Below are 27,308 nucleotides of genomic sequence, written 5' to 3'. Positions count from 1 at the left end.
GTTCTTTGGCCTTCGCGCAGGGGGCGCTGTTTCGCCCCGCGGGATGGGATGACGTCACGCGCGAAACTACAGCTCCCGGGATGCTCGGGTGCCTCTTCCGCACCTGCCCGGAAGCAGCAGGCGCGGTATCATGTGACAACGAATATGGCCACCTCCCGGTAGCCGCTTCCGCCGCCGGCCCTTCACGCGGCCGCGATGAACCCGGAGAAGGACTTCTCGCCGCTGACGCCCAGCATCGTGCGCGCCCTGAACGACAAGCTGTATGAGAAGCGAAAGGTGGCGGCGCTGGAGATCGAGAAGTGAGCGCGGGGCCGGATGGGCGGGCTGGGGCCGGTGGGCGGCGAGACAAGCCCAGACTCGGCTCTCTCCTGCAGGCTGGTGCGCGAGTTCGTGGCGCAGAACAGCGCGGCGCAGATCAAGCACGTGATCCAGACGCTCTCGGTGGAGTTCGCGCTCTCGCAGCACCCGCACAGCCGCAAAGGGGGCCTGATCGGCCTGGCCGCCTGCTCCATCGCCTTGGGCAAGGTGGGCGCTGCGGGCCGGAAGAGGGCTGGGCAGGCGGGCCAGGCTCCGGCGCCCGGCATCCCTCTGTGCTCGGGCCCCGAAGGCTCTGGTAGCCGCGAAGCAGAGAAGCGGCGGGGAAGAAGGTTGGCTTGTGGCTCTTTGAAGCGAGGCTGGGTGTGCCGGGATGGGGACTTCTCTGGGGCCGCCCTTTGCTGCTGCCGGCCTGTGCAAGGAAGCCCCCGAGGAGAGAGGGCCGAGGTGGGGAGCGCGAACGGGAGTAGAAATATGCCTCCCCCCGCCCCCGCTCTAGGAGAGGCCTGGGTGGCGGAAGCGTTGCCCGCAGATAACCTGGGGTCGGTGGTGGAGTTCTGGCAAATGGAGTGGTGTTTGAGGCGGCCTCCATGACATAGTGGACTTGATCCCGCCTGATGAGTTCATAGGAGCAGTGGCAGAACTGCTGACACACACCCCCCCCCACCAGCTCCCAGCTCTTGGTGTTGTTTCCTGCATAGAGGCTTGAAGTATTTGAGTGGCCTCCCCTAGGACAACAGTGGACCCTGCTGGGTTCTAGAGGCAGTTGGAGGTTGTTCCCGAAGGCTGAGTGCATGGTTTGGCCAGAGCCCCAATCACTTCCTGGAATAAGAGGACAGCAGGGACTTTGAACTAGATTGTGCCCGTGCAGCCTTTCTTCTCTCATGAATCCTGAGGTTTTCCTGGTTTATGGAGCTGCCGAGATGGAGGAAATGGGAGAAGAGATGCCTCAAGCACCACTGGAGAACTGCAAAGGGTGAATTCCAAGCACAACCCAGTTAAAGGTCCCCTCTTGGTGGTAAGGGCAGTGAAACATCAGTATTTTTCCACTGCGGTTATATCTGCATAAGCCGCAACCATCTTTAAAGTAACCCAGATCTTCCTTGGAAGGGCAAACAATAGAAGAATGCTTTATTGGCCAACTGTGATTGGACACACAAGGCATTTGTCTTCAGTGCATAAGTGTACATACAAGCAACAAGTGATAATCATGATAATCATAAAATACAATCCTCATAAATCGTGATACAATACTTAGTGATAGCCATGAGATACTAAATAAAAGCAATCAACATAAATCATGAGATACAAACAACAAAGGTATCATAAGAAGCTAAGGAAATAGGTAATCGGAAAGATGAGAAGGATAATAGCAATACTATGTGGCTTGACATCCTAGGAACTAAGATAGTGTTGGGGGAATTAGTTGTTTAGCAGAATGATAGCATGGGGGAAAAACTGTCTTTGTGTCTGGTTGTTTTGGCGTGTAACACCCTATAGTTTTTTCTGCAGTCCTAACTATCCGTTGAAGTCTATGTCTGTCCTGTTTATTGCTGTGCCAAACCAGACAGTTAAGGGGGTGCAAATGACTCAATAATTTCCTCTTTAGAACTATATCAGCAGCTATTTGTTCATGTTTACAAGCTGACCTTAAGCTAAGCTCTGATAAACTAAGAAATTGCTGTCAGAATGAGATTCTGAGTTATTGTTTTTTGCTGAATCAAGCTGCTTTCTTCTTGGAGTCCTACATGTGGACCTCCATCAGCAACTGGGATGGTGGGGGAAGATTCAGAGACACTCAGCAGGACAGCAGCAGTTCAGAAGAAGAGCAGACCAAAAGCAGGACTTAGCTGCTCTTTTTCTTGGCATCCAGCTCCTCTGTGAGGGGAGAGTCTTGGTTGGAGCATCCCTTTTAGTTTAGGTCTCTTGGGTCAAGCTTCAGGCTCAACAATCCCAAGTCATGGAGCTGGAAAAGAGGCTGAAAAGATAACAGAAGCAGACAGGAATGCCCTGCAGGCCAAAGTTGGGGGGGGGCTCTTTAGCTTAGGGCAAAGGAGGTGAAGCATCGCATCCTAAAGTAATGGGGCCCATGAGTTTTGATAGCTACGAAGTTGGCATTGGGTGACCCAAGAACAAAGAGATGGTGATTGTCTCCCTTTGCCATGCCGAATGAGGGGAGACCTTGCTAGGCCAGTCCTGATGGTCTCCATTGCAGGATTCTGGTCTGTACCTGAAGGAGCTCATCGAGCCGGTCCTGACGTGCTTTGGAGATGTTGACAGCCGGTTGCGCTATTATGCCTGTGAGGCCCTGTACAACATTGTGAAGGTGGCCCGGGGCGCCATTGTCCCCCACTTCAACGTGCTCTTTGATGGCCTGAGCAAGGTAACCGCTGGTGAGCAGAGGCTGCAGGTAGAAAACAGTTCCTGGGGGAGGGGTCCTCCAGCAATCTGGAGAAGGGTAGAGGACCATTCGTGGCCTTGAGGCTCCCCAGATTGAGCTCTGGCACTGGAGGCTGACCCATGGGGTGGGATCTGTCCTGGGTTCCACCCCATCCAGGCTCCCTGAAGGGCCTCTGAAGATGGACAGGAGGCGAAGGCAAAGGCCTCCATACACAGAAGGGGAAGTTGCAGCGTCAACCTGGATCTTGGGAGCAGCAGGAGGTTCAAACCTTGCTAGCATGTCCTGCAGGCTCCTCCTCTGGTCTTTTATTCTTCCCAGCTTGCTGCAGATCCTGACCCGAATGTCAAAAGCGGTTCTGAGCTTCTGGATCGCCTTCTGAAGGTACAGCTTCTTGTCCCATCGAAATAGGTGACTGGAGGGAGGGGCCTGAAGGGGGGAAACAGCTGGGATTTGGGGGGACAGCTCTGAACTAGAAGGTGGAATTTGGGCTTCTGAGCAAATGTTCCCTCTTGGCTTTCAACCTACACAGAAACTTAGAGGCAATTGTGGTGTAAGGAAAGGTCCAGTTTGGGGATCATTGAGGACTCGTGTCTTGCATGTGTGCCTGGTTCTTTCCGAGTCGTTACCTCACTTGCTTCCCATCTTTGGGACTGTCACTTGCTTCCCTGGCATCTTCAGAGATTCTTTGAGCCAGTGGCATGGTATGAGAGCCATTCCCTGGGGCTGCCTGCAAACACCCCATATTAGCTGAGTTTTTTTAAAAAACATAGAATCAAGATCACACGAAGTATTAGTACCGATTTATAAAACCCTACTAAGACCATACCTGGAATATTGCAGCTAATTTTGATCACCATATCACTAAAAAGATGTTGAGAGTTTGGAAAAAATTCAGAGAAGAATAAGATGATCAGAGGCCTGGAGACTAAAACATACGAAGAACGGCTGCAGGACTTGGGTTTGGCTAGTCTAAAGAAAAGAAGAAATAAGGGAGACATGATAGCAGTGTTCCAGTATTTGAGGGGCTGCCATAAAGAAGAGGGGGTCACATTATTCACCAAAGCACCAGAGGGCAGGACAAGAAACAATGGTTAGAAATTGATCAAAGAGAGAAGCAACATTGCATTAAGGAGAAAGTTCCTGACAGTGAGGACAATTAACCAGTGAAACAGTTTGTCTCCAGAAATCCTGGATGCTCCATCACTTGAGTTTTTTAAAAGGAGCTAGACAGTCCTGGTCTGAGATGGTATACGATCTCCTGCTTGAGCAGGGGGCTGGACTAGACCTCCAAGGTCCCCTCCAGGTCTATTCTATTCTATTTTATTTCCCAGTTTCATAGAAATCCTACAAAAAGAAGCATTTAAAACTTTTTAAATCTCAAGGGGCCTTTAAAAAGTTTCTTGCCTTTATTATTTAAATAAATAGAAGAGGAAAATAACATAATTGTTGAAGTGTTTTGCAAAGCCTTACAGGAGAAACTGTTAGACAACAACCTTTCAGTTTAAACTGAAAACCCTCCTGGCGAGGCACCCAGTTTGAGGGAACAGGGAGACACCCGGGGCTCCGCACAGCGGTCCTATTCTGGACCCGGAGGCCCTTGCAGCTTGCTTGCCTCAGGAAGGATGCCTGATTGGCTGCAGGGATGGGCTACTCTGGGCGGGTGAGGGCGACATCCTTTTCCTCTCTGCTCTCTGCCTTGACAGGACATTGTGACCGAGAGCAGCCGCTTTGACCTGGTGAGCTTCATCCCGCTGCTGCGGGAGCGGATTTACTCTAACAACCAGCATGCCCGGCAGTTCATCATCTCCTGGGTGAGTGGCAGATGTGCATGGTCCCTGCGCGGCTTTTCTTATTCTGAGGCGGCTCTGGAAGGGGGCTCTCCTTTCTCCTTGGTTCCACGTGGAACAGGCCAGCGTCTTCTCAAAAATCTCACTGCAGATAACGGGCTTAAATCATGTTAGCCTTGGAGTACTTTTGTGGGTGGCTTCCCAGTCCTGAGTTGGCACCAACCTCAAAAGTGAGCACAGATTTCTTTTTCTCGAGGATAACAAGACTTTTAAACAGACCCCACTTTATTTTTAGTCCTGATTTCTCCAGCATACAGAGAAAAATGTTACAGATATTCATATGGAACACTAAGCAATAAGCCATGGTTTACAACCACAGTGACTAAGCCCAGCTGCGTTGGTAAACCAAACAATTTATGTACATGATGGCTTATGTGGGTGGGACCCATTTGCTGCTTTCAAAGTTCAGCTGAGGTGGTAGCCCCGGAAAGGATTCTTGAATTATTGTGGGAACTTGGCATCTCCCCATGGCAGCAGCCCTGCTGAGAGGGAACACGACTGGCCCAGAGTCGGCCAAGGAGGTCTCTGGTTAAGTGAGGACTGAACCCTCCTTTGTCCAGTCCACACCCTATGTCCCTTGTGTCCCTTTCCTATGATGTGGCTGTTGCTGGGAACCACCGTGCCCTTGCTGGCTGACCCCCTGAACTCTTGTGCTACTGCAGAGTGCAGCTCCTTAACACTGTGGTTTTGCTCCCTCGTGTGCTAGATTTTGGTGCTGGAATCTGTTCCTGACATTAATCTTCTGGATTACCTGCCAGAGATTCTAGATGGACTCTTCCAGATCCTGGGAGATAACAGCAAAGAGATCCGTAAAATGTGAGGACGCTGTTGGGTCTGGGAATGTGTGTCTGGCAATTGAGCTGCCAGTCTAAATGTGAGGAGGGGAGGGGAACGTGCAGCTCTCTGGTCCAAACAAAAGGCTGAATCTTTAAAAGGCGCCTGTGGTCATTGGTTGCTCCAAGACAGAGGGAGGCATCAGGCTGCGCAAGCAGCTGTCAGCTGCCATGGTCAGAATCGTCCCAGCAGCATGGTCTTGGGCGAGCCAGAGGTCTTGTGCCTCCTGTTACTCCAAGTCATCCTAAAGGCAACTACACAGAGCAGCTAGCTGCCCCCTGGCCGTGTAGGGGAGGGCAGCATGGACTTTACCTGAGCGCCAGCCTAACCTTTCCTTCCAATTTGTGATGTCGTGGTTCCGACAAAGACGAGTAAAGCAGAACTCTGAGGCTTGCAAATTCCTCAAAGAACATGTTTATTAGTTACAAAGTATCGGCACGGTCAAGAGTCGATACACAAGTAACAATTTCCCAATACAAAGTTAAATGTCCCACCCACAAAAGCTATGCAAGCAACTACATTCCCCAATATTTTGGCAGGCTTTTTATGCAATGCCCAGTCCCTGGTCTTGGGAGCAGCCGATGACCTTGGTTCCCGTGGGACAAAAGATTATTTTGACTAACGAAGCACCTGGGCAACCCCCTTCCCTCTGTTCTATGTGGCAACCTGGAATGGGAAGGAAAATGGCTGCAGCCGTGCTCATTTGTAGAGTTGACATGCAGAAGAAAACCCAGCAGTCTCCAGGGAGCAAGTTTTGTGTCAGGAGTTTTGGCCGATTGCTCTCTTTTCTGGAAATGTGCTCCTTGTAAGCCTAAGCTTCAGCTTCTTCCTGTGCTCTTTTCATTCTTGGCCTTGTCCTCCAGATGTGAAGTGGCATTGGGAGAATTTCTCAAAGAGATCAAGAGGACCCCTGCCAATGTCAAATTTGCTGAGATGGCCAACATCCTGGTCATTCACTGCCAAGCTTCTGGTAAGCCTGTGTCGCTCCCCAGTGTGCATCTCATGCTTTCCCTTGCTAAGCGTCCAGTCCATTTCTGAACCCGATGCTTTGCAAACATGGACGGGTTGTAAAGGAGATGAGCCATAAACATGCTCCAGGCTTAACAGGGCACAGCAACCTCCTTCCTTGGTGGTAGCTCCTTTCCGGCTCCCAAAGACCCAACTCAACCACACTCGGCTGGCTGACCCCTCTCAGCATTTGTGTTTTATTGGAAGTTCAAGCTCTTAGGCCTACAAATGGCAGAGTTTGTCCCCCACTGAATGGAAGGACTGGAAAGGGGGGGAGGGCTGTTTGGAATAAATCTGTAGTGGCTTGCCTTGCTCACCCTGCAAACGGCCGGCCTAGAAGATGCCGGGCGTCCCATTTCCTGTTGCTGCATTAGGAAAAGGGCGGATTAAGGACAGGAATGTCGATGCTACCCCAGTCCACCTTGGACTGCAGTGAACTTGGCCTTGCATCCCCTCAGCATGGCCTCTTCAATCTGACCAAAGGAGTGATAGGGACTGGCTTGTCTGTTGTGCTTTGTAATATGGAGGCAGACGCGTCCATTTCCCCTGGCTAGCCTGCCCTGGGGCAGCAAGGCCCCTCTGTTGCCCGCTGTCCTCCATACCATTTTATCTTGGCTGCCAAACTGAACAGGAGAAGCCCTTTCACTCACCTATTGATTTCTCCAGAAGGGTGAGTTCACGTGACTCACTATATCTTCAGCTGACTTAATGGACGCAGCCTCTTTTCATGCTGACCTTTTTAGGCCGTCAAATCAAACTTTGTTTATAATTTATTACATAGATAGCACCTTTCACAGACAAGGCATCAAAGTGCACGTATTCATGCACAGCAACGGCTTAAAAGTAAAAAGTCTCCATCTTCATTTTCCCTGGCTCCTGAATTGCTGCTGCAAGTATTCTGCAGCCACACTTCAGAAGCAGAGCAGTTGTGTCTGTGTGGTCCTTTTGAAACCAATCAAGAACAGGAGTTTCAAAAAAGCCTTTTTTCTTTCCCTGAGCTGTGTCTTCTTCCAGTGGGCCTTCATTCATACAGTTGCTTTAATAAGGGTTGCTGAAATGCAGGAAGTGACTTCCTCGGCAGGTCAGTGGAACAAGGAGCCTTTTGTGGCACTAATGCAAGTGGGCTGTTCAGGATGGGAGGTGAAGTCCCGTTCTCTCAAGGGATTGGCGGGAATGCTGAACTGGCTTGTTGGTGAATTGGTTAAAAAAGAAAATAACAGTACAGTTTAAGAAAAAAAAAACTTTAAAAATGAGGACATCTTGCATGCAACGATGACCCCTCAGCTCTTGGAGCATGGCTGGCAAGCACTGTTATGGAGTCAAACCTGCAGAAATGCAAGAATATTTGTGCGCCTGCAAATATTTGAACTATGTGAAAAGTTGTATTTTTTTCCCAAAGGATACAGGTAGTTCTCATTCAGGGACCACAATTGGGATCAGCAACTCTGTTGCTAAGGGAAGCGATTGCTAAGTGGAAAATCGTGACCATCACTGTTTTTTTTTCTCCATTCCCAGTCCTTCAAAATGCTCACACTGGTGCTGAGTTAATGAACAGGAAAGGAAGTAATGTTTGTGTTTACATTCATTGGAGAGGAAGGATTATAAGAGACTAAGCAGGTGCACCTTGGGAAATACACATCACAAGCAATATATTGACACAGTGAGGGCACTGTGCCAACTGCCTGGTGTAGTATGATTGTTGTGATTATTGTTTGTTAAATTTATTTGCCTCCTCTCTCTCTCTTTGGGGCTATTCTAAGCGGTATGCCTGCTTATTCCCTTGGCATGCCTTCCTCTTGAATCTTGGCTGTGCAAGACGGGGGGGGGGGGAACCAACAGATCAGGCACAGGGCAAGGTGTATTGGCTGTAAGTGTGATCATCCATGCACACTGGAGGTGGTAAATGAGGGCGTTGGACATAAAGTTATTTCTTCAGTGCTGTCACAACTTCAAACAGTTGCTGACTGAGGCAGCTGGTAAGTGTTCCTGTGTCTGCCAAGACCCTCTCATCAAGCACATTTGTCTCCTCCTTCCTTTAGCTTCAGATTCTTTGGAATTTCTTCTCTTTTTGGGAGATGAGGGCAGAGGTGCCCAGTCACTTATGAAACCTGTGAGGTGCCACCTGGGATAAAAGCAGCAGCTTGAGCTTTCACTGTTTGCACCCCTTTTCCCACAGATGATCTCATCCAGCTGACCGCCATGTGTTGGATGCGGGAATTCATCCAGCTGGCCGGCCGGGTGATGCTTCCCTATTCTTCTGGGATCTTGACCGCCGTCCTGCCCTGCCTGTCCTACGACGACCGCAAGAAGAGTATCTGCTGTGCCCCCGCCTCTTGCCTTGGGGGAGGCTCCCCAGGGGAGGTTGCTGCTCTTCTAGCCCCACAGAACCCTTGAGGGGTGTGGCTCTGCTGATGAGTCTTGGAATCCTAGGATTCCTCCAGCTCTTCCCTGGGTGGATTTCAGCAGAAGAGGGGAGGCCGTGGCTCCTGGGTGAGACTCGGTTTGTTTTTGTCTGCTTGGAATGAGCAAGAGGGTCGCTAATCTCTGGATGCACCCATCAGGATAGAGTTTGGAAAGCAAGTAAGTGTGTGTGTGAGAGGGGGGGGGACATTCCTCTCTCCTTTCACACCCCAAGAAAGGTACTTCAAAAGAGGATAGACCAAAATAAAGGAAATTATAGGCTTCCCGAACTGTCCCCCTCCCTCTTGGCATAAACCTCCCCCCTCCCACCAGAATTACAGCACCCGAAATGAAGTGAAATGAAAATGCATTGAAAATACATTGAGGGTCTGACATGATGGCAGAATTGGTGCTACAAATCAAGAATCAAAAATTGCCCTCCCTCCCTCCTCCCTCTAGCGCGCAGTCCCCAAAGAAGAGGCTCTCTGTCCTCTAGTAACCTCCACGCGGGGTGTCGGCCCTCCCAAAATCTTCCCTTGTTTCCCGGGGGCCTTCTCCAGGGGAACGGATGGGGCTGTTTGGGGCAAGGCTTGCGAGCAAGCGCAACCCAGTTGCCCTTGCAGGAGCTTTGGTTGGGTGCTGTCCTCTTGGTGGTGCTGACAGGCCAGACGGTGTGAGGGAGCATGAGGGGTGTGTAGCTGTGTGGGAAGGAGACAGAGAAGCTGGGCTGCCCTGGCTTTGCTCGTTCATTCCAGGCCTGCATTTTCTAGAGCGGGCAATCCGTTACCAAGTCCCAGGAGCCCTTCTTAGCCTTGGGGCTGGCTGGACAGAGGCAGGATCCGGGCAGGTCCTCCCTCTGATACCGCCCTGTCCCCCTGAAGGTCTGAGGCTCCCCAGTTTGGGGGCATGCTGAGGGGATTCTCCTGGTCTTTGTGGAAAAACCTTCTTTGATCAGTGAAATGCAGATATTAAGGAGTCGGCCGCCGTGTGCAATCAAAGCTTGATGAAGTTAGTGACCCCAGAAGATGACGAAGTTGACGAGGGCAGGGAGCTCCTGCCATCCCCCCAAAGAGAGGTTGGCCAAGAAGAGGCTGGCCCCAAGGCAGAGCAGCCCCCAAGTGGTGGTGAGTCCTGATTTCCAAACCCTGGAATTGCCAGGAGATTCTTACTGTACCTGAGCCAGTAGCAGCATCCCCATCTTCCTGGGGCTAAGGGGACCTTGCCTGGGCCTCTGGGTCTTCATTTAAGAACATGGACAAATTGCCAAGCCCACCGTGACTGGGCCTGGGGTCCAATTCTGCCTTCTTCAGTTGGTTGGAGGGCAGCTAGGTGATGTGGTTCCCCTTAACCAGTTTAGAGTTCTGGAGTGGCTTAGCTTTTCCCCGGATCCCCTACCTTAACATGGCCCAGGCAGAGGCTGGCTGCTGCCCAGAGTGGCCAGCTCTTCATCCATCCATCACAGCCGCGAGGGCTGTACCCGATGCTGCAGATGCAAAGGGAGTCTTGCAAAGGGTCACCCCTTCTGAATTTATAGGTAATGGGAGTTTCATTTGCCATTGTGATGTTGCTTTCTCCAGTTTGGTTGTTCCTTTGAATTGTGTGTCCCTTTTGGTTCCCCTCCTTTCTCACCATCTCCTAGTTTCAGATAACCAGATTGAGAAGTCATTCAGGGCTCACCTCAAGCTGCACCGAGTTGTTTGCTTAATTGGGGCAGCCGCTCCCTGCCTCACTGCCTTTTGCTTGGGTTGCTGCAGCCCCAGCAGGTGGCCTGGAAGCTGCAAAGGGGCCAGAGTGTAGCTGCTGGGGCCACGTGCCCCTAGTTTGGGAAGTGCTGGCCTGAAGGCCTGGGAATGGAGGGTCATCTATGGCTGGGCACTTCCCAGCTGGCTCTCCCTAGAAGTTGAAGGCGCCCTAAAAGGTCAGCTGGAGAGTCCCATGAAGGGAGGGTTTGCTCAGGGGTGGGGTTTTCTCCCCGGAAGATGCATGTCGCCCCAGGGCTGCTTCCTCTCAGAGAAGCGGGGGGGGGGGCAGAGGAAGGGCTGCTGCTTGTTAAATTCCCTTTGCCAGGCCTGCTGGACCTCAGGTTGGTTGCCCATGAGCCCGGCCATGGCAAGCTCTGCAGAGGGCACCTGCTTGTGCCTTGCTGATGAGGCAGCTATGGTTTTGGAAGTGCCTGGGAAGGCCGTGAGTAGATGAGCTGCAGCTGGGCCTGGGAAGAAAGGAGTTTGCCCCCCCCCCAGCGTCTTTCCCGGTCAATTTTGGGGAGGGGTGAAGCTCACCTGCAGTCTCTTCCTTTAGGCTGCCTGGATGTCTCCAGTGAATCGGATTTCAATAGCGCCAGCATCTTTGTACCAGCTAGGTCAGTTATTCCTACACTCTCGTTTTGAAAGGGGGGGGGGAGAGTCTGGAGAAGGAGGAGGAGGAGGAGGCCTGCACCGGGGGGGGGGTGGAGGGGGGAGTGAGGAGTTCGCTCTTTCGGGCTGTTTGGAGGGCGGCTGTTCCCAGCACTGTCATCTGGTTCACAGCAACCCTACGTTTCCCTCCACCCGGAAGGGAAATTAGCAAAACCAAACGGGCAGCAGAATTCAGTCACAGGGTTTAATTCCCTGTGCCCTTTTTCTAACTCTGAAGGGAAAAGTGGCCGGTCAGTGGCCTATCTGGGCTTTGAGCCCTCAGCCATCGAAGGACCTCTAAGGAAGGAGCTCCCTCGAAGTGGCTCTCCTGTGGCTCTGCTGAGCTTTTGAATAGCTCGTGGGTTTCTTCTGCCGTTCTTTATTTTTGCCCGTTGTGCCTAACCCTGTGAGACGGGTTGAGCTGAGAGAGAGTGACCGGCCCAAAGTCCCTCAGTGGCTTTCATGCCCAAGGTGGGATTAGAAGTCAGAGTCTCCTGATTTCTAGCCTGGTGTTTTAACTACTGGGCCAATCTGTTGTTGATCCTGCTTTTATCTGCAGCACGGAGAGAAGTTGTGTGACCCTGAACCTTGATGGAATTGTGCAGGTCCTGGATTGCCACCTTCATGATTCAACCACTGGAATGATGACGCGGATTGCAGTCTTGAAGTGGCTGTACCACCTGTACATCAAGACACCACGTAAGGTAGGCCTTTAGACCCAACCTGATCTTGAGAAACGGGTCTTGTTGGTACTGACCTTCGTTTATATTGGAAAGGAGCCATTTAAATAGCAAATCTAATGTCACCTGAACTGAGCAAATAACTTCTTGATTCTTCCATAGATGTTACTCAGAAATAAGATGCGTTCTTCATTTACCCATGTGACAAATTCATTATGTTTGGTGCTTACAAAGCAGCATATCCATCACTGGTTGCTTGTCACCTGAGGAGCTGTGTCTCTCCTTCAGATCAAAAAAGGGGGAGCAGGGGAAGGTCAGCCATAGAAACACAACGGAGCCTCTTTTGGCAGCTGTAGCTGCTGCTTTGTGCACCAAAGTTCTGAGCATGGCTCGGGACCTCTCTTGCGCTTAACATTGAATGGTCATTTCAATTACCATTCAGCCTGTCTGGATTGAAGCATCTTCCAAGTTCTCAGAAGTGGAAGCATAGGCTTTCAGACATCTAATACTGGAATCGGTTCTTCATCAGGAAGACCTTCAAAGAAGTGGGCTTAATGGGCAATAGTCATAACCAGGCAGAAGAAAGAGATTCTGGATGTTCAGACCCTTGGAAAAATGAGTTCTAATCCCTTAGGAAAGGAAAATAGGTATGTGTGTTTTTGTGTGTGTGATTTGTACTCACCACAATGAACCAAATAGTCAAACCCCGAAGGGTAAAGGGAGCACAGTTGTGCCCTACATGAAGACAAAGAATTGTTGCTGGTGACTTATGATACAACAGTTTCCAAAAATTCTGGAGCATTCTTCTCCTCAAAGCACTGGCCCATCCTCGATATCCTTTCTGAAGCCTCTTAAAACAGAGGTGAAAGAAAATGGTGAGGTGATTGCATTGTCTATAACTTTAACTCTGCTCTCCCCTAATCCTTTAATGTGTTTTTTTTTTTTTTTTTTTGAGGAATGTTTTAGTGTTGTTCCTTTCATGGCTTGTTCACCATTCACAGTCACATTTTGTGAGATTGATGTCTATATAGATATGATGAATTAAATAAATAAATCACTAAGCCCAGTGATAATTCTGTCTGTCTGCTAAAACATGTGATGTCTGTAATTTGTTTCTAGTAACACCTTCAGGTCTTAGAAACTGGGGTGGAACATGGTAGGACTGATTTTTTTTGAGGATTTTGTGTTCAGTTTTCTGGGCTACCAGCCAAGAATAAGAAAAGCTTCCTGATAATATATTAGAGAATAGGCTCCACCGAGTAAGGAGAAATATTATAGAGAAAAAAGATTCTTCCAAGAGAAGGAAGCTCCATCACCTGTAGGAAGGATGCTCCAGTTCCTGAGGACCCAGTTGCTGTTTTCATCCATCTGGTCTGTCTACGGAAGAGAACCAGGAAGTAAAGAAGAATATTGTAGCTGAACAATTATATTTTCAAGTGCTGTCAACAGAAGAGAATTGACTACTGGGACCATGATCAGAATTTTTTTACCCAAAGGATAAAAAAGGATGGGTCACACCTCACAAGGACTGATCCAAACTTTAGAGAAGATCAAGAAGGCTGATTTGTTCCACTGACATCAGCAAAGCAGTTGGCAAAATGCCCAGGGACACATTGATGAGCATGTTGGTTAAGTATGGGTTGGTGCTCTGATGAATGAATAGACAGCTGGTTAGAAAAACATTTAATAGGGCGCTCAACCATGAAGTGGAAGGGGACAACTCACCGTGGGACAACTTGCCACAGGACAATTCAACAATTTTAATTTAATTATTGCCATTTCAGGTTTTATTTTGCCCCTCTTTTTGCATCCTTTCTTTAATGATTCTATTCCACAATTTATTTGATGTTATTGTAACTCTTGTCCTGTGGCGAGTTATCCTAGACCCACAATGAAGGGCATTCCTGCCATGTCTCTTTCTTGACCAGACCTACCTTAAAGGCTGACGGAGAATTGGATACATAGCGGCACTCTAATTTCCCAAAGAGGAAAGAGGATGGTCAAGGACTGCTTTCTTTCATTCAAGGCTGTGGGGTGCAGAATTGTGAATTTAAATAGCAAAAGGTGGATTGAAAGGTTAAAAAAAAGTATCCTATGGATAGGAATGGCAAAGAGCAACGACCCAGGGAGGCCATGCCTCTCCTTCATTGAACGAGAAGTTGGGCCCCACAGCCTCAATGTCCTCTTTGGTTTCGTGATTTTACCAGAATTCGAACAGCCTGTTAGACTACTCAGATGTCTGACATCATCTTCATTATTTTTAAAGTTTTTTTATTCCTGGTTTTCTGCAAGCATAACTATAACAATTTTTATAGCATGACTGCTTTAAATTCTTGAGAATTGTAGGCCACTCTGGTTGCGAGGTGTTATCCCTTCATATGCAAGGGGAATGGTCTGAAACTGGGCGTGGGTCCTGTGTGGAGCAACACAAGGCAGGGATAGAGGTGCTCTGTGAGGGGGATGGACAGGTTCGAAATATGATACAGAAATAAATAAAACATTCCGTGTGTCAAACTTGACTCCATAGTTGCCTGCACCTGCTTTCGCTCACAGTTTGCCAAACAGTGACAGAAGGAGGGTGGTGAATTCCTAAGGAAGGGGAGGCTATGGGATGCATGACAGCCTTCTGTTGCCAGCAAGACTTAATCTGCCAAGGTCAGGTTATGAAGAATGTTTGAGCAGCAGCAGGCAATTTTTCCCAAAACAAAAAAAAACTATGAACTGTGGGCAGCCCAGAGGGGAAAAAGTGGTTTTACCTATGTGGGTTTTCACAGGTAAAATCCCAGAATGGACTTTTCTTCTGCTGTGCCCAGATGGATCTTTCAGTAAAGCGACAGTCTTGGTAGAGCCAGGAGTTTCTTTTGTTGAATGTGCCAAATGGGACAGTTGATCCCATGATGTTTTTCGACTTGTCTCCTTGAAGGTTTCTTTGCTTTTCAGATGTTCCGGCACACGGATAGCTTATTCCCCATCTTATTGAAGACCTTATCTGACGACTCTGACGAGGTAAGAGGAGCTTCTCCGCTGTTGTGTTATTCACTTTGCAAAGCATCTTCATGGGCTGCTTCATCCTGGCCATGGGTGTCGAAGTTCCTCTGGCCCAGTGATACAGAGATTTCTGAACTGCTTTTGCGTGATTCTGACTAATCTACTGCAGGGTTTTTGAAATTTTCCTTCTTTTGGCCCCTGAATCAATAAAATTAATTTGTGCTTTTGTTTTCCCAGCATAGCCATTTTTACTGTCACTTTCATTGATCGTTATTACCTGTTTAACTTTCTGGGAGTCACCCAGGGTTGGCAGTGGGCAGCCTTGGACACTGAATGAAGGAATTCATTCTTGCTGGGGGAAAAGAGCGAGCTTTAGGGAGCTGGTTCCTTCCAGTGAGCTTCCTCGGAGGTTGTCACTGAGCTTCCCAGCCAGGGAAGTGCCTCTCTGGACTTCTGATCCAACCAGGAATTCCTCTGGGTCGGTCCTGGCTTTCTCGTAGATGTGGAGGCCTATATCCACTCTTTCTGAAATATTCTCTCGAGTTTCTCTCCTTCGTGTGTTGTTAATTTTATGTCCATTTAGCTTTGAGATTTTCTACCCCCACCATTCCTTCTGGCTCTTGGAAGGAGCATCTTAAGGTGATGCTTTATAGACTCAGATCTTTCCATTTTGTGTTAATTGTGCTTAGAATAAACCAAAGCCTTCCTTGTGCTGCCGGTTCTTGGCAGGGTCACGATCAGAAACTGCTGCCGTTCTTGGATTGTGCTTTTCCCACTTCTTGGTACAGATTGGTGGGCTTTGGCCCTCGTTAGCTCCTCCTCTGCTGTGATCGCCAGACAGTCAGTCTCTTGCCAGGGATGGAGTCCTGAGGGCCTTTGGGCTTCTCAGGGAGAACCATCCTCTCGTGGCCTTGGATTCCCAGGGCTCCCGAAGAGGCTTCGTTCATTCTTCATTTTCTGCATGGGAAACTCTGCCTGTTTACTGAGCCCAAAGTGGGCATGACTGGAGGAAGATAGCATAGCAGTGGAAGAGAGAGAGAGAGAGAGAGAGAGAGAAAGAGAGAGAGAGAGAGAGAGAGAGAGAGAGAGAGAGAGAGAGTCCCCTTGCACACTTTGGTATGTGTGTGCAGAGGAAATGCTTGCGGAGCGAAGCGTGTGACTGGTTGCAACCAAAATCTTCTTGAGGTGGAGGCAAAGTCAGCTGCTTCCCTTGGGATGATTTACCTCCCCTCTGGGCACGGTGCAAAGACCCCCTGCATTTTCCCCAAATCCTTTTTCTCAGATCCTTGGTCTCGGTCTCTCTGCCAACCAGCAGAAAGTCATGTAAGCCCGGGTGGTGGAAGATGAATACCAGCTGCCTCCTTTCATCTTCATGGGGTGCCAAGGAGAACAAAGGGCTCCTTGTTCACAATGTAATCCCTCTCCCCCAGCATGCCTGTTCGCTGCCATTTCCCCCCAAGACGCATTTGAAGCCCCTGATTCCTTGGAGAATTGAGCCAGGCTCCCTCCTTCTTCTTCCCAGTGTGCCCAAAAGAGGCCCCACGCTCCTTTCCCAGGGGCTTCTGCAGTTCCCTCTGCTGGAGCAGAGAGTTGGGAGGAGGCCCGTCTGCTGTTGGGTGGGAGGGAAAGGGTTCTTCCAGGGCTGGGAACTGGGAGCAGGAGGGGCTGCTGAGGAAGAAGCAGCTAACGGCTCTGCTGGCACCGGCCCTGTTGCCATGGCAGTGCTGGGTATTTGTGGCTTTCCTTGCCCCTTGCCAGCTTCTCCCGTAGCTCACACCACACAAAGACAGAGAAAAGCTGCCTGGGGTAGGCTCGCTGGACAGACGTGCCCTGCATGTGAATGGCTGCCCTCCCCCACCCCAGCAGGTGCCCCGGTTCCCCCAGAGAGGGCCTGCAGGTGGAGTACTGGGGGGGGGAACCGCCTGGTTGTTTGTTCCCAGGGCATCGGGACGCTTGGCTTCCAGAGTGAGGGATATGTTTCCTGACTGTCTTAAAGGATTTCTGAATGAGACAAAAGTCCTTTCATCCCTTTCACGATGGAAACCAAAATAAGAAGGAAGCAGGAAAGAGAGCCAAGGAAAAGAGAGTGGCAGAGATGCCCCCCTTCTCAGAGGCTGAACACTCACCTCGCCTCACCCTGGAAGAGGGGAGACCATAGGCTGCCGCTAGTCTTCTCCACCAATACTTCACTGAGACTTTTGTCCTTTTCCTCTTTCCTTTCTTTCCTTTTGTTCCTTTCCCTGTATTAGCTTTTTTGGCTGCTGCACATTGCTGACTCATAGTCAAGTGATTGTCCACTAGGACTCCAAGGTCCCTCTCACTGTTTTTGAGCTAGGTCTCACCTAATCTCTACTTATATCTTTGATTTTTTTTTCCTGCCTAGATGTAAAACTTTGCTTTTCTCCACATTAAAACTCATTTTGTTGGATAGGCCCATGGTTCCAGTTTGTCAAGATCTTTTTGAATCCTGAGCTTGTCTTCCGGGGTGTTGGCTATTCCTGTCAGTTTACTGTCATCTGCAAATTTGATGAGTTCCCCTTTTATTCCCTCATCTAAATCATTGATGAAGATATTGAAGAGTCCTGGGTTGGTTGGACAAAAAAATTGTCCTTAAAGGAACCCCCACCCCCTCCCTCCCTCAAGTAATTATTGTTAACACCTGTCCAGACCAAGCCGGGGTCCCCTCCTTGGCAGCCTTAACCAACTGGAGGGACGTGGTTGAGGAGAGGGGCCTGCAGGAGCCCTGCCCCCCTTCTCAGGGGCAAGAGGACCAAATTCCCTGCTGATCCCTTTGCAAGATTTGGCTCCGCAGTCTTTCTGGTGCTGCCCATCTCCTTGTGGCCTCATCAGCCGTTCTCTCTCTTGCTGATCCCAGGTTATTCTCAAGGACCTTGAAGTCTTGGCAGAGATTGCCTCCTCCCCAGCTGGCCAGACGGAAGGCCGAGGGCCGCAGGAGGGCCCTGGGCTCCGGTTGGAACAACTGGACCTGACTGTACCCACTTCAGCCAAAAGTAGCCAGGCTGTCTCGTCCTCTGGTAAGTGCTTCAGCGCCAGCCGCTCCCGGGCAAAGGGAGCAGGTTCTGAGCAGTCCTGGGCTTTGGCTTCTCATTCCAAGGGAGGTGGCTTCTCATAACGGTAGAGGAGAAAGCGCTTCTGCCCCGTCTGTTTCAGATGTGAAGTTCTCCTGACAGGTTTTGCTGCTGCTTTCTTGGGGGCTGGGGGAATGGAGTGAGGCCTTTCCATTTTTTAGGTTGGATGGTGATGCTAGTAAGAGCAGGGTTTTTTTTTTTTGTGCCAATGGTATTGTAATGGAATAAAAATCTTGGCTTTCTTCATCTCATCTTGATCTTTAAAGCCAACTTCTTGTCCTTGTCCCTGCACACTAAACCTGATCCGAACAAAATGAATGAACGGTCTCTGTAAAAATAGCTGAGAGGTGCCCGGAGGGGGTGCTGCTAGGCTGTTGGCTCTGTGGAGACTGCCCCATTAGGGGAAGCAGAGAGCTGTGGGGCTGGGAGGACCACTGAGGCTGTCTTACCCTTCCTGTAGCACGGAAGAGGTGGTGGTTGGTCTGGAAGCCTCCATTGCATTGACCGTTGTGGGGGAGCTTGGGGTGGGGGGTGGGGGTGACGACCAGCCTGATGATCCAATAAAAACACTTCACCACCAGGTAGCAGGTCTGGCTATTGGATTTTACAAAAGGTTGTTATTTCACAAGGAGCCCTTTCCTCCCTGAGGATCTGAGCAGGCTCTAATTCCTGTTTTGGTGCAAAATCTGCTGAGATTATTCTCTGGCACCAGGCAGTTCCGCTCCATTGTCCAACATAAATCATGCCTGGCTCTTGCGGGTGACTCTGCTGAAGATTCTCTCAGTTACTCTTAAGCTCATGGCGTTCCGCATATCTAAGTTGGAAAGGATATTTCTCCATGTTTGAGTGCACCTTCCAGGGCTCGTTCCTTGTCTGTCTTTTCCAACCATTAATGCTTGCAAAGAAGCATTAGAGCAGTGTTTCTCAACCTTGACAATTTAAAGGCATGTGGACTTCAACTCCCAGAATTCCACAGCCAGCAATACCTCTTCCGTGCTACAGGAAGGGTAAGACAGCCTCAGCGGTCCTCCCAATGCTGGCTGTGGAATTCTGGGAGTTGAAGTCCACATGCCTTAAAATTGTCAAGGTTGAGAAACACTGCATTAGAGGAAATGAAGTAAGCCTTTAAATCTCCAGATAGGCAATTCAGTTTATAAAAATCTTGGCAATAGGGAGAAATCAAGAATTTCTGGGACTCACCAGGTAAAGAACAACCAGGTTTGGAAACCTGTGATGGAAAAAATGTGAAGAAAACCTTGGGGAAACCTTTCAGATTCGGATCCAAGGGAGGTGGGGATGGAAGGGGCGGTGAGGGTAAGGGGGCGATTGACACACCGGCAGCCCTTTCTTCTTGGGTTGTTTGCAGGCCTGGCCTACAGGTTTGTCCTACTTATCCAGATCTTTGGGAGCTAATCTGGTGATGGATTTTGTAGATTAGTACTGAGCAATTAAACAAAATGTTTCATCTTCCCAGGAGAATTTCATTTTCAACTTCTCATGGAACTGTTAGAAATTCAGCTGAGCTTTTTTAAAAAAAAAACTATTGAAAATAGGTTTATTGTGACAAGCGAATAATAGTCTTCTTCTCTGCCAGCTCCTCTGAGATATTGTGTTGTGTAGAGTTGTCTCTGCACCCTCAGGAGGGCCCGCATGGCTCACTTGTTGCAGGAACTCCAGAAACATTTTACCATTTTTTTCTTCTACTTGGAACCTGCAGGAGGACCAGACCCCTTAAATTCAGGAATGGGAACGAGAAGCCCTTGCTAATAACGCCCTGCAGATCCCTTTGTTGTCTGCAGAAAGGTTAGGGTCCCTGTCCCTCTTCTTTAGGTGACCTCCGCTGTTTACCTTCCAGGAGCCAAGAGCATGGGGTGCTCTCCCTCTGCCCCCACCATGAATTCCTACTTCTACCAGTTCATGATCAACTTGCTCAAGAGATTCAGTAGTGAGAGGAAGCTGCTGGAGACCCGGGGAGCTTTCATCATCAGGTCAGCCCAGGCCACATCTTCTCCTGCCTCTGAGTAGTTTGTCCTTCATGGGTTGCCATGATTGGAGCCTCCTGCCAGCTCTGTGGTGGGCTCTGGGTCAGCAGTGGTCCTTTTCTGGAGCTGGGGCCAGAAGGAACAACCTCCTGACCCTCAAGTTAGCTGCAGTACTCTTTGGTCCTCAGGGGAAGGAAAAATTTGCCAGCACTTACTAAAGAGTTCAAAATTATACGCCTGTGTTTGGGAAATGCTCTTCAACAGCTGACCGTTCTGGAATTGGGAATTATCCTGAGATGAATTCCTCTGGGCTTTTCCAGAATTAATTGCTTCCAGGTCCTGTTTTCAGTTCACCACAAATACTGGAAAGAGACCTCATTCTTGGTCAATTATTGGACTAACCTCATCTTAGATTGGTTTGGGGCTGTGTGCCCAGCAGGCCAGAGCGAGGGGTCCAGCTGTAGGGATTACCTGCTCAGGAAGGGAGGAGAAAAAGCAGCTGAATTCCTAACAAAAGAGATTTGGACCAGTGTGGCTATTGGTTGCCTGCGTCTCTCCTTTGTAGCCTCTGAAAGGCTCACCTGTTGGCCTGGAGTAGGCAGTTTGGAGGCCTGGGTACCCATCTGGCAGTCACAAAATGGGACCTTGGAGGTCTTCTAGACGACCTGCTGCTACTATTTCAGACAAATGGCAGTCTAGTCTCTTTTCATGCTGATGACTGAGGGAGGGAGGGAGGGCTTCTCTGTCATTTAGGCTTGGCAGGAGGAGCCTCTGGTGAGGGTCTGGGCTTTGGGAGATCCAAAAGAGGAGACTTCTTTTCTGGCTGGCCTTGAGGTAGGGAGTGCAGAGCCTTTGTTCAGCCTCTGGAGAGCAGCTGGCTGGGTAGGATGTGGGACCAGCCCAGGAATACATCCAGGGAGGGTGGCTGGGAGAACCACAAGGAGGCAGCAGTCTTGGGGAGTAGTTCCAGAGTGAGGCTCAGAAGGGAGAGAAACCCTGGGTGGAATTCTTGGGGTCTCCTGAATGAAGTGCCATCCAGGGTTGGAAATTGCCCAACAAAAGAGGCAAAAGCAGAACATGCTCTGGACACACACACACACACACACGTTTCCTCTTTGTCTTTCGCCAGGTGTGCTTATCTTGGCCATATCTGGTGGTGCAGACCATTCTCCCTCTCCACTGCAGCATTTAAAACTGGGTGCTGTGTTTCTTGGTGTCACACAGGCAGCTCTGCCTGCTCTTGAACGCAGAGAACATCTTCCACTCCATGGCAGACATCCTCCTGCGGGAGGAGGACCTCCGCTTCGCTTCCACCATGGTCCACACCCTCAACACCATCCTCCTGACGTCTTCCGAGCTCTTCCAGCTGAGGAACCAACTCAAGGATCTGAAGACTGCGGTAGGTTGGAGAAAGATTCTCCCGTCTCCCCCCTTGACCTACTTGGCTCCCTCCCAGCCGTCTGCTTGGATGCGCTTGGCTTCCTAGGCACCCCCATTAAGTGGAGAGGTCTGTTGAGGGCCCCTCAATTATGCTGTGGAGCTACAGGGGGGGAGGGGTGTGAGCAGTTCTATGGCCACAAGCCCACTCTGCCCAGCTGAAGAAGCAGCCTCTTCGGCCCGCAGTCGCCTCCGTGAATCTTGAGGGAATCAGCTTTGGATGCTCCTTGCAGACCTTCTAAGCCGAGGTCAGCAGTGAACATGGCTTCCCTTTAAGCCTCTCAATCCTATCAGTTTCCCACCCTTTCAGCACCAGGAATCTCCTGGAAAAGGCCGTTTAGTCGCTCTCTCCCATAGGACAGGAGAAGGCTCTGCAAGGGGCACCCAGGGAATGGCCAGCAAGGGGATAGTCTTTGCTGGCCCATCTGTGGCCCTCCTGAGTGTATCACAGGGCCAATCTTGCAATAAGGGTGATGTGCCGCTGCCACAGACCCTCTTGGCCAGGGCTTGGCCGGGGGGGGGGTAGGACTCAAACTCCGCACCACCCTCGGCAGATTCTCCTTCAGTGCTGCTGCACTTCAGCCACGCTACCAGGCCGGGGGCCCAGCCGGGTAGCTCAGTCCTTGGCAGGAGACGGCTGCCTTCGCTGTTGGGGGATTTTTGTTTTTGCTTCCTACAGTTTTCACAGTTTTGAAGGTAAACATTTGTTCAATTCTGTTTCAGTATCAGTTTACTGAAGTGTTAGAAAGTGTGAATCTGCCTAAAACCTCCTGTGCCTTTTTTGTACACGGTTTCGCACTCCACTTTCTTTTGCAAGCTGTTTCTCTGGGGGGGGGGCGCCATTTGGGACCAGAACGCTCAGAAAATGCAAAACTAAGTAGAATTGAGCTGCAAGTGATTTTTTTTCTTTCTCCCTGCTTCCCCCCATGCTGTTTCCCTAGGAAAGCCGCAACCTCTTCTGCTGTCTCTACCGCTCCTGGTGTCACAATCCAGTCACCACTGTCTCCTTGTGCTTCCTCACTCAGAATTACAAGCACGCCTACGACCTCATCCAGAAATTGTATCCTTCCAGGGGTCTGCCCTGCGGGCGGAGAGGAGGGGGGCCTTGTGTTTGGAGGGTGGATGGAAAAGGCTTCCAGGAGTGGGAGGCTTTGCTTCACGTCTTGCTTTTCTCACCCCGCAAGGGGGGCTGCTCCTCCACCGCTTGCCTAGAGGGAAGAACCTTCACGGACCACTGTAGGTGATTCAGGAAAGTGAGAAACCCAACCTGGAGGTCCTGGTGGCACCAGGATTCAGCGGGTTTGGCAGAAGGCCAACTGAAGTGCAATTTCTAATTCAGACTAGCGCTCCTTCCGTTCACCTCCTGCAGGAGCTTTTGGAGGAGCAGTGGAGGAACCAGCAGCCTTCTGGATGCAAGCAAGAGCTTTTCTGTCCAATGATTCTTCAGCCAGACTGACGGTCAGGTCCCCTTTCCCAGGCAGTGGGGGGTGGCTGTATTTCCTTGCAAACCTTCTGTAGAAATGGCTCCCCACCCCTGTCATCATCGTGCCCTGAGGACTGGTGGTTTAACACTCTTGAAAAGATTGCACAGGTGATTCCAAAAGATTTCAGAAATCTAGCAATGCAGATTTTAGGAATAAATCTCCATCATGCCATGCTAGATGCATTTCACCGCCTGCCCCTCTTTAACCTTCCTGTTCTTCAGGACACACACACACACACACACCCGCTTTCTGGCCGTTTCCATTTGGGGCAGGGGTCCTTCAGGAGCTGGGGTGCTTTCTTCCCACACCTGTTTTCTATGGATCACCCCTCCTGAAGGCCAGTCCTAAAGAGCTATGCTGGGCTTGGGGGCTTCCCTGCAGTGGGACTCTCTCTGTGTGGCCCTCGAAACTGCCCGGGGGGCTGTTGGCGTTCAGAGGCCTTGACTGCTGATCCAGTGGAGACCTTGAGGTCACGGTCGATTTCCTGATTGAGGTGGACAAGCTGGTCCAGTTGATCGAGTGCCCGATCTTTACCTGTGAGTTTCCTTCCTGCCTGATCCTTCTTGGCAATGTGTTGTGTGTTGTGGCAGCTTGTGTGTCTTCATTTATTTATTTATTTGTTAACATATAGGCACCTATTTTGAACCAACACTGGGCAATCTGAAACTAACAGATTAAACAATACCTGTGTACAACAGAAAATGTTAAAATCACAAGTATTAAAACCAAATCCAAGCCAGGCACCATCAGTAAACTTTCACTTGCAGTTCACCTCATCAACCTCACCCTAAACCCGCACTTGCCGGGAGAGAAAAGTCTTCCATGGGGCTTCCTGGGCAGGGCAGCTTTTAAGTGAGGTACTAAGAGCCTATTTGACCGGGAGAGAGGCAGCCCCACAGATAAGCTGGTCCCGTGTCACGCAAAGCTTCAAAGAGAATAAGCAGCCCCTTGGATGCCATACGAAGAGAACTAGGAACCAGTGCAGTTCATGCAAAGGGTGCGATATAGGGGGGCATCTGGGGCATCCTAAACTAAGCATGCTGCCACGTTCTGAACAAATTATAGTTTCTGAGTGGTTTTCAAGGGCAGCCCCAGGTTAAGGGTACGTTGCAGTAATCCAAACTGGAAGCAACTCCTGATCCTGGAAGATTTAATTAGCACACCAGATGAATCTGCACAAAGATAACTATAGCTGCCACCTGCTCTTCAAGCTGGAGCTGTGAGTCCAGGAGGACCCCCAAACTGTATCAGCTCAGTCTGGGGAAAATGGATTTAAGTGCAAACAGGTTGCCAAGCATGCAGATCATATGATATAACTGCAGGGCTGTGGTAGTTGTGCAACATTTTGTGATGGCTGAAAATGCTTTACGGGTCATAAGGCACCCATTCTGAGGCTGTTGTAATTCCGGTTTGTCATTAAACGAGTGGTCCTAAATTAAGGACTCCTGCACTCTGGTTTAGGAGGGAATTCCCTAGAGGTTCTGTCCTGGGTCTGCACCCCCAAGTATTTTCGTCTTGCTTTCTTATCCAAATGCCCTTCTTCCCTGGATCTCTCTGTTCCGCTTCCTGGGCTTCCACCCATGGTAGGCTGCTGCCCTCCTGTGCTTTGGAACCTGCAAGGTCCTGTGCAGTAAGCTTTTTAGTAACCCACCTACCAGATCACCCCTTTCCACCGAGTCTCAAATTTCAGGGTCCCACTTCTGTTTCTGCCAGCACAGAAGCAGCTCCAGTCTTATGACCACAGAGGTCACGCCTGTCCTGGCTTTCTTCCAGATCTCCGTCTGCAGCTGCTGGATGTGAAAAGCAATCCGTACCTCCTCAAGGCTCTCTACGGGCTGCTGATGCTCCTGCCCCAGAGCAACGCTTTCCAGCTCCTCTCCCACCGGCTGCAGTGCGTCCCGAACCCAGAACTCATGCAAACAGCGTAAGTTGTGCCTGTAAAGCACTTGCTTTACAATCTTTCCCTCCCCCCTTTCCAAAGGGGCAGCAGGGGCTGAATGGGGAGCCCTCTCTAGGAAGGAAGTGGCCTGTTGTTTCAAGCCAACATCTTTACCATTTGGAGTGCCTTCTGCACCAAGAGAGCCATGTTCAAAGTAATCGTGCTTTTATTCAGCACAAGAGGCTGCACAGCAGGTAAGGTGCCTTTGCTCTGTGCCTCGGTACCTTGAAAGGGCTCACCTGGCCTGTGACCTTGGCAGAGGGCATTCACGGCTGCGCTTGGCCCATCAAGGGCCCTCAGAACTGGCATCCGCTGCCTTGAAGGGCCCCGACTGAAGGGCCTTCAGGTGTGTTTCAAATGCCTGGCTCCCATTGGGCCTTTCTTGGAGCACCTCACTGCTTTTTGGTGTGTGGGGCTGGCAGGCAGCTGAGACTTTTCCCCTGGGGGCTGAAGTAGGAGGAGGGGGAGGGGGGTGGTCCCTGGGTGACAGCATCTCAGCCCTCGCCTAGCTGGTCCCAGCTTTGTCTATGTTTGGCAACCTCGCCTTTGGCATCCAGGATGGAAAATTCCCCTTGAAGTGTTGTCATGGAAACCGGCCCCAGAACAACAGCTGCCCAGGCATTTCTCCCCCCCCCCCAGGTGGCAAAGGGGCCCATGGGAAATCCCTCGCCCAGCCTCCTGCAGCTGCTCCTGCCTCCCTCCTCGGCTCCTGGCCCTTCCCAGGGAGGCAAGGAAGAAGCCAGGCTGGCCTTGGACATACACACACACACACCCCCTTCCAGAAGGCAGTGTTGGGAACTGGCTTTTGCGGGAGGGAGGTGGGTCCTTTTCTTCCTGAGCAGGAGAGGTGGGGCTCCTCCCGGACATCTTGGGCAGGCCTTTTCCCCAACCCTTTTACAGTCAAAGGCTTCGACTGGGGGGAGCATCCTCCTTCCCCCCCAGCACCCCCACCCCTTGAAAGCTTGTCTTCTTGGGGGCTGCACTCTTCCCCACTGCCTGGACCGTGAGGTGCCTGAAAACCCGAGACTCCCACTCTCTACCAGCTGTTCCTTTCCTTTCGGGGCAGGGTATTCTTTGCATGTGGGGGTAGGAGGCATGTCAGTCCTGGGGAGTTGGAAGAGGATTTGGGGGCCTTCCAGAATGTTCATGTGTCCTAATAAAAACATCATTCTGGGTGAGGGACAGAGGGTCATCTAATACAGCTCTCACAGGGCACCTTGCAGCCACCCTGTCCCTAATGGGCCAGAAGCAGAGGAGCCACCTTTTTGGGGGGGGGGGCTGGAGCCTTCTGCTCACAGAAGAGGGGAGGGGCCTCCCAGTTGGGATGGGGGGAGGCAGCAAACAGCGTCTCCCACTTTTCTTTGTGGAATGGACAAATGGGCCATTGGCCAGCCCAGCCTCTTTTCTAAAATCACATTATGGGGGTACCTGCCACCCCCATTTCCTTAGGGCTGGCAGGCAGGGCTGGCGTGTTAAAGGCCAGCAGAGAATTTGCTTGAGCCTTGTGGGAAACCAAAGGATATAGTCCCACCCCCAAACTGAGACTGGTGGGGGGAGATGGGAACCCCTTGTCTCGGATCATCATCCTCACTGGCATCCTGAATTAAGGTCCCAAAGGGGGACAGCAGGGGGAGAAACGCACCCTCTTGCAGTGGGGCTGTGTGGCATCTGGATGCACATCCTACCCTATGGGCTCCATAAAGAGGAAGGGAGCCAGGAGACACTGAGACCCCAGCATCCCTGCTCGTTCTAGCCTCCTTCAGAGGTAGGGACCGGGTGCAACTGGCCACGAGACCCCCGGGCCCCAGAAGGCGCTGCGCTTGGGGAGGCTGCTGTCATTTCTCTTGTTCTGCGGGCCCCCGCTTGGCTTCAGTCCTCTGTGGGCTTGGGGGGAGCCACAGAGGTTCGGCCACCGGCTTGCCGGCAGAGCCAGCTGGGAGACTGGCAAGGAAGGCTGCCGGCAGAGCTTAAAATGTAGGCGGGGGCCCCCCCAGGATTGCCTCCAGGGGCCCCGGTGCCGAGACCTCCGGTGGGCCGGCTGACCCTCCACGCTCTCCGCAGGGACTCGGCCAAGGCCGGCCAGAGCGCCAGGAAGACGGCCGCCGGCCCCGCCATCGACTACGCGGAGCTGCTGCAACACTTCGAGAGGGTCCAGGGAAAGCATCTCCAGGGCCGGCATCAGCGGGCCACGCGGGCGGGGGAGCCGCCGGAGCGCCGGGGGGCGGCCGCCTTCTGACGGTCCACGCGAGGACGGGTCTCCCTCCGCTCCGCACGGACTGGCCGGGCCGGAGCCGCGTAGCCCGCCTGCCTTTTCTTCGGCCGACCGCATCGGAGTACCGAACTCGGGGGAGGGGGCGCCGCTGTTGCTGGGCCCGCTGCGGCCTGGCCGTGCGCGCTGGTCCGCGTGTGTGTCGTCCCCCCACTGCGACGGCCGGCTTGCTGGCCCGCGGGGAAATCCTGCTACCGTCGTTTGAAATAAAGGACCGTGGAAACGCTACCCTCGCCCGGATA

General features: G+C 51.1%; 1 protein-coding gene across 1 annotated transcript; it reads left to right on the top strand.

The window, feature by feature from the left end:
- Positions 1-102: 102 nt before the first annotated feature.
- VAC14 (VAC14 component of PIKFYVE complex) lies at positions 103-27,294 on the top strand. The gene is made up of 19 exons (XM_039353539.1): positions 103-299; positions 375-525; positions 2,531-2,698; positions 3,035-3,097; positions 4,420-4,527; positions 5,270-5,379; positions 6,261-6,367; positions 8,582-8,716; positions 9,771-9,929; positions 11,104-11,164; positions 11,758-11,902; positions 14,819-14,884; positions 17,742-17,901; positions 19,811-19,943; positions 21,162-21,336; positions 22,316-22,434; positions 23,315-23,394; positions 24,632-24,782; positions 26,859-27,294. Exons 1-19 carry the CDS (start codon positions 196-198, stop codon positions 27,031-27,033), a joined length of 2,370 nt encoding a protein of 789 aa, XP_039209473.1. The 5' UTR covers positions 103-195; the 3' UTR covers positions 27,034-27,294.
- Positions 27,295-27,308: the final 14 nt, after the last annotated feature.

This window comes from Crotalus tigris, unplaced genomic scaffold (assembly GCF_016545835.1).
Source record: "Crotalus tigris isolate CLP2741 ecotype Arizona unplaced genomic scaffold, ASM1654583v1 scf7180000018525.42219311030:4301911, whole genome shotgun sequence".
Classification (NCBI taxonomy): domain Eukaryota; kingdom Metazoa; phylum Chordata; class Lepidosauria; order Squamata; family Viperidae; genus Crotalus; species Crotalus tigris.
The sequence above is the reverse complement of the archived record's forward strand: the minus strand, read 5'-3'. Positions and strand labels throughout refer to the sequence as shown.

Excerpts from the sequence above, each read along its gene's own strand:
- VAC14 (XM_039353539.1), top strand. The coding sequence starts at position 196 with ATGAACCCGGAGAAGGACTTCTCGCCGCTGACGCCCAGCATCGTGCGC. Across the intron at positions 2,699-3,034 it reads TCTTTGATGGCCTGAGCAAG|CTTGCTGCAGATCCTGACCC; the intron begins GTAACCGCTGGT and ends TATTCTTCCCAG. Across the intron at positions 14,885-17,741 it reads TATCTGACGACTCTGACGAG|GTTATTCTCAAGGACCTTGA; the intron begins GTAAGAGGAGCT and ends TGCTGATCCCAG.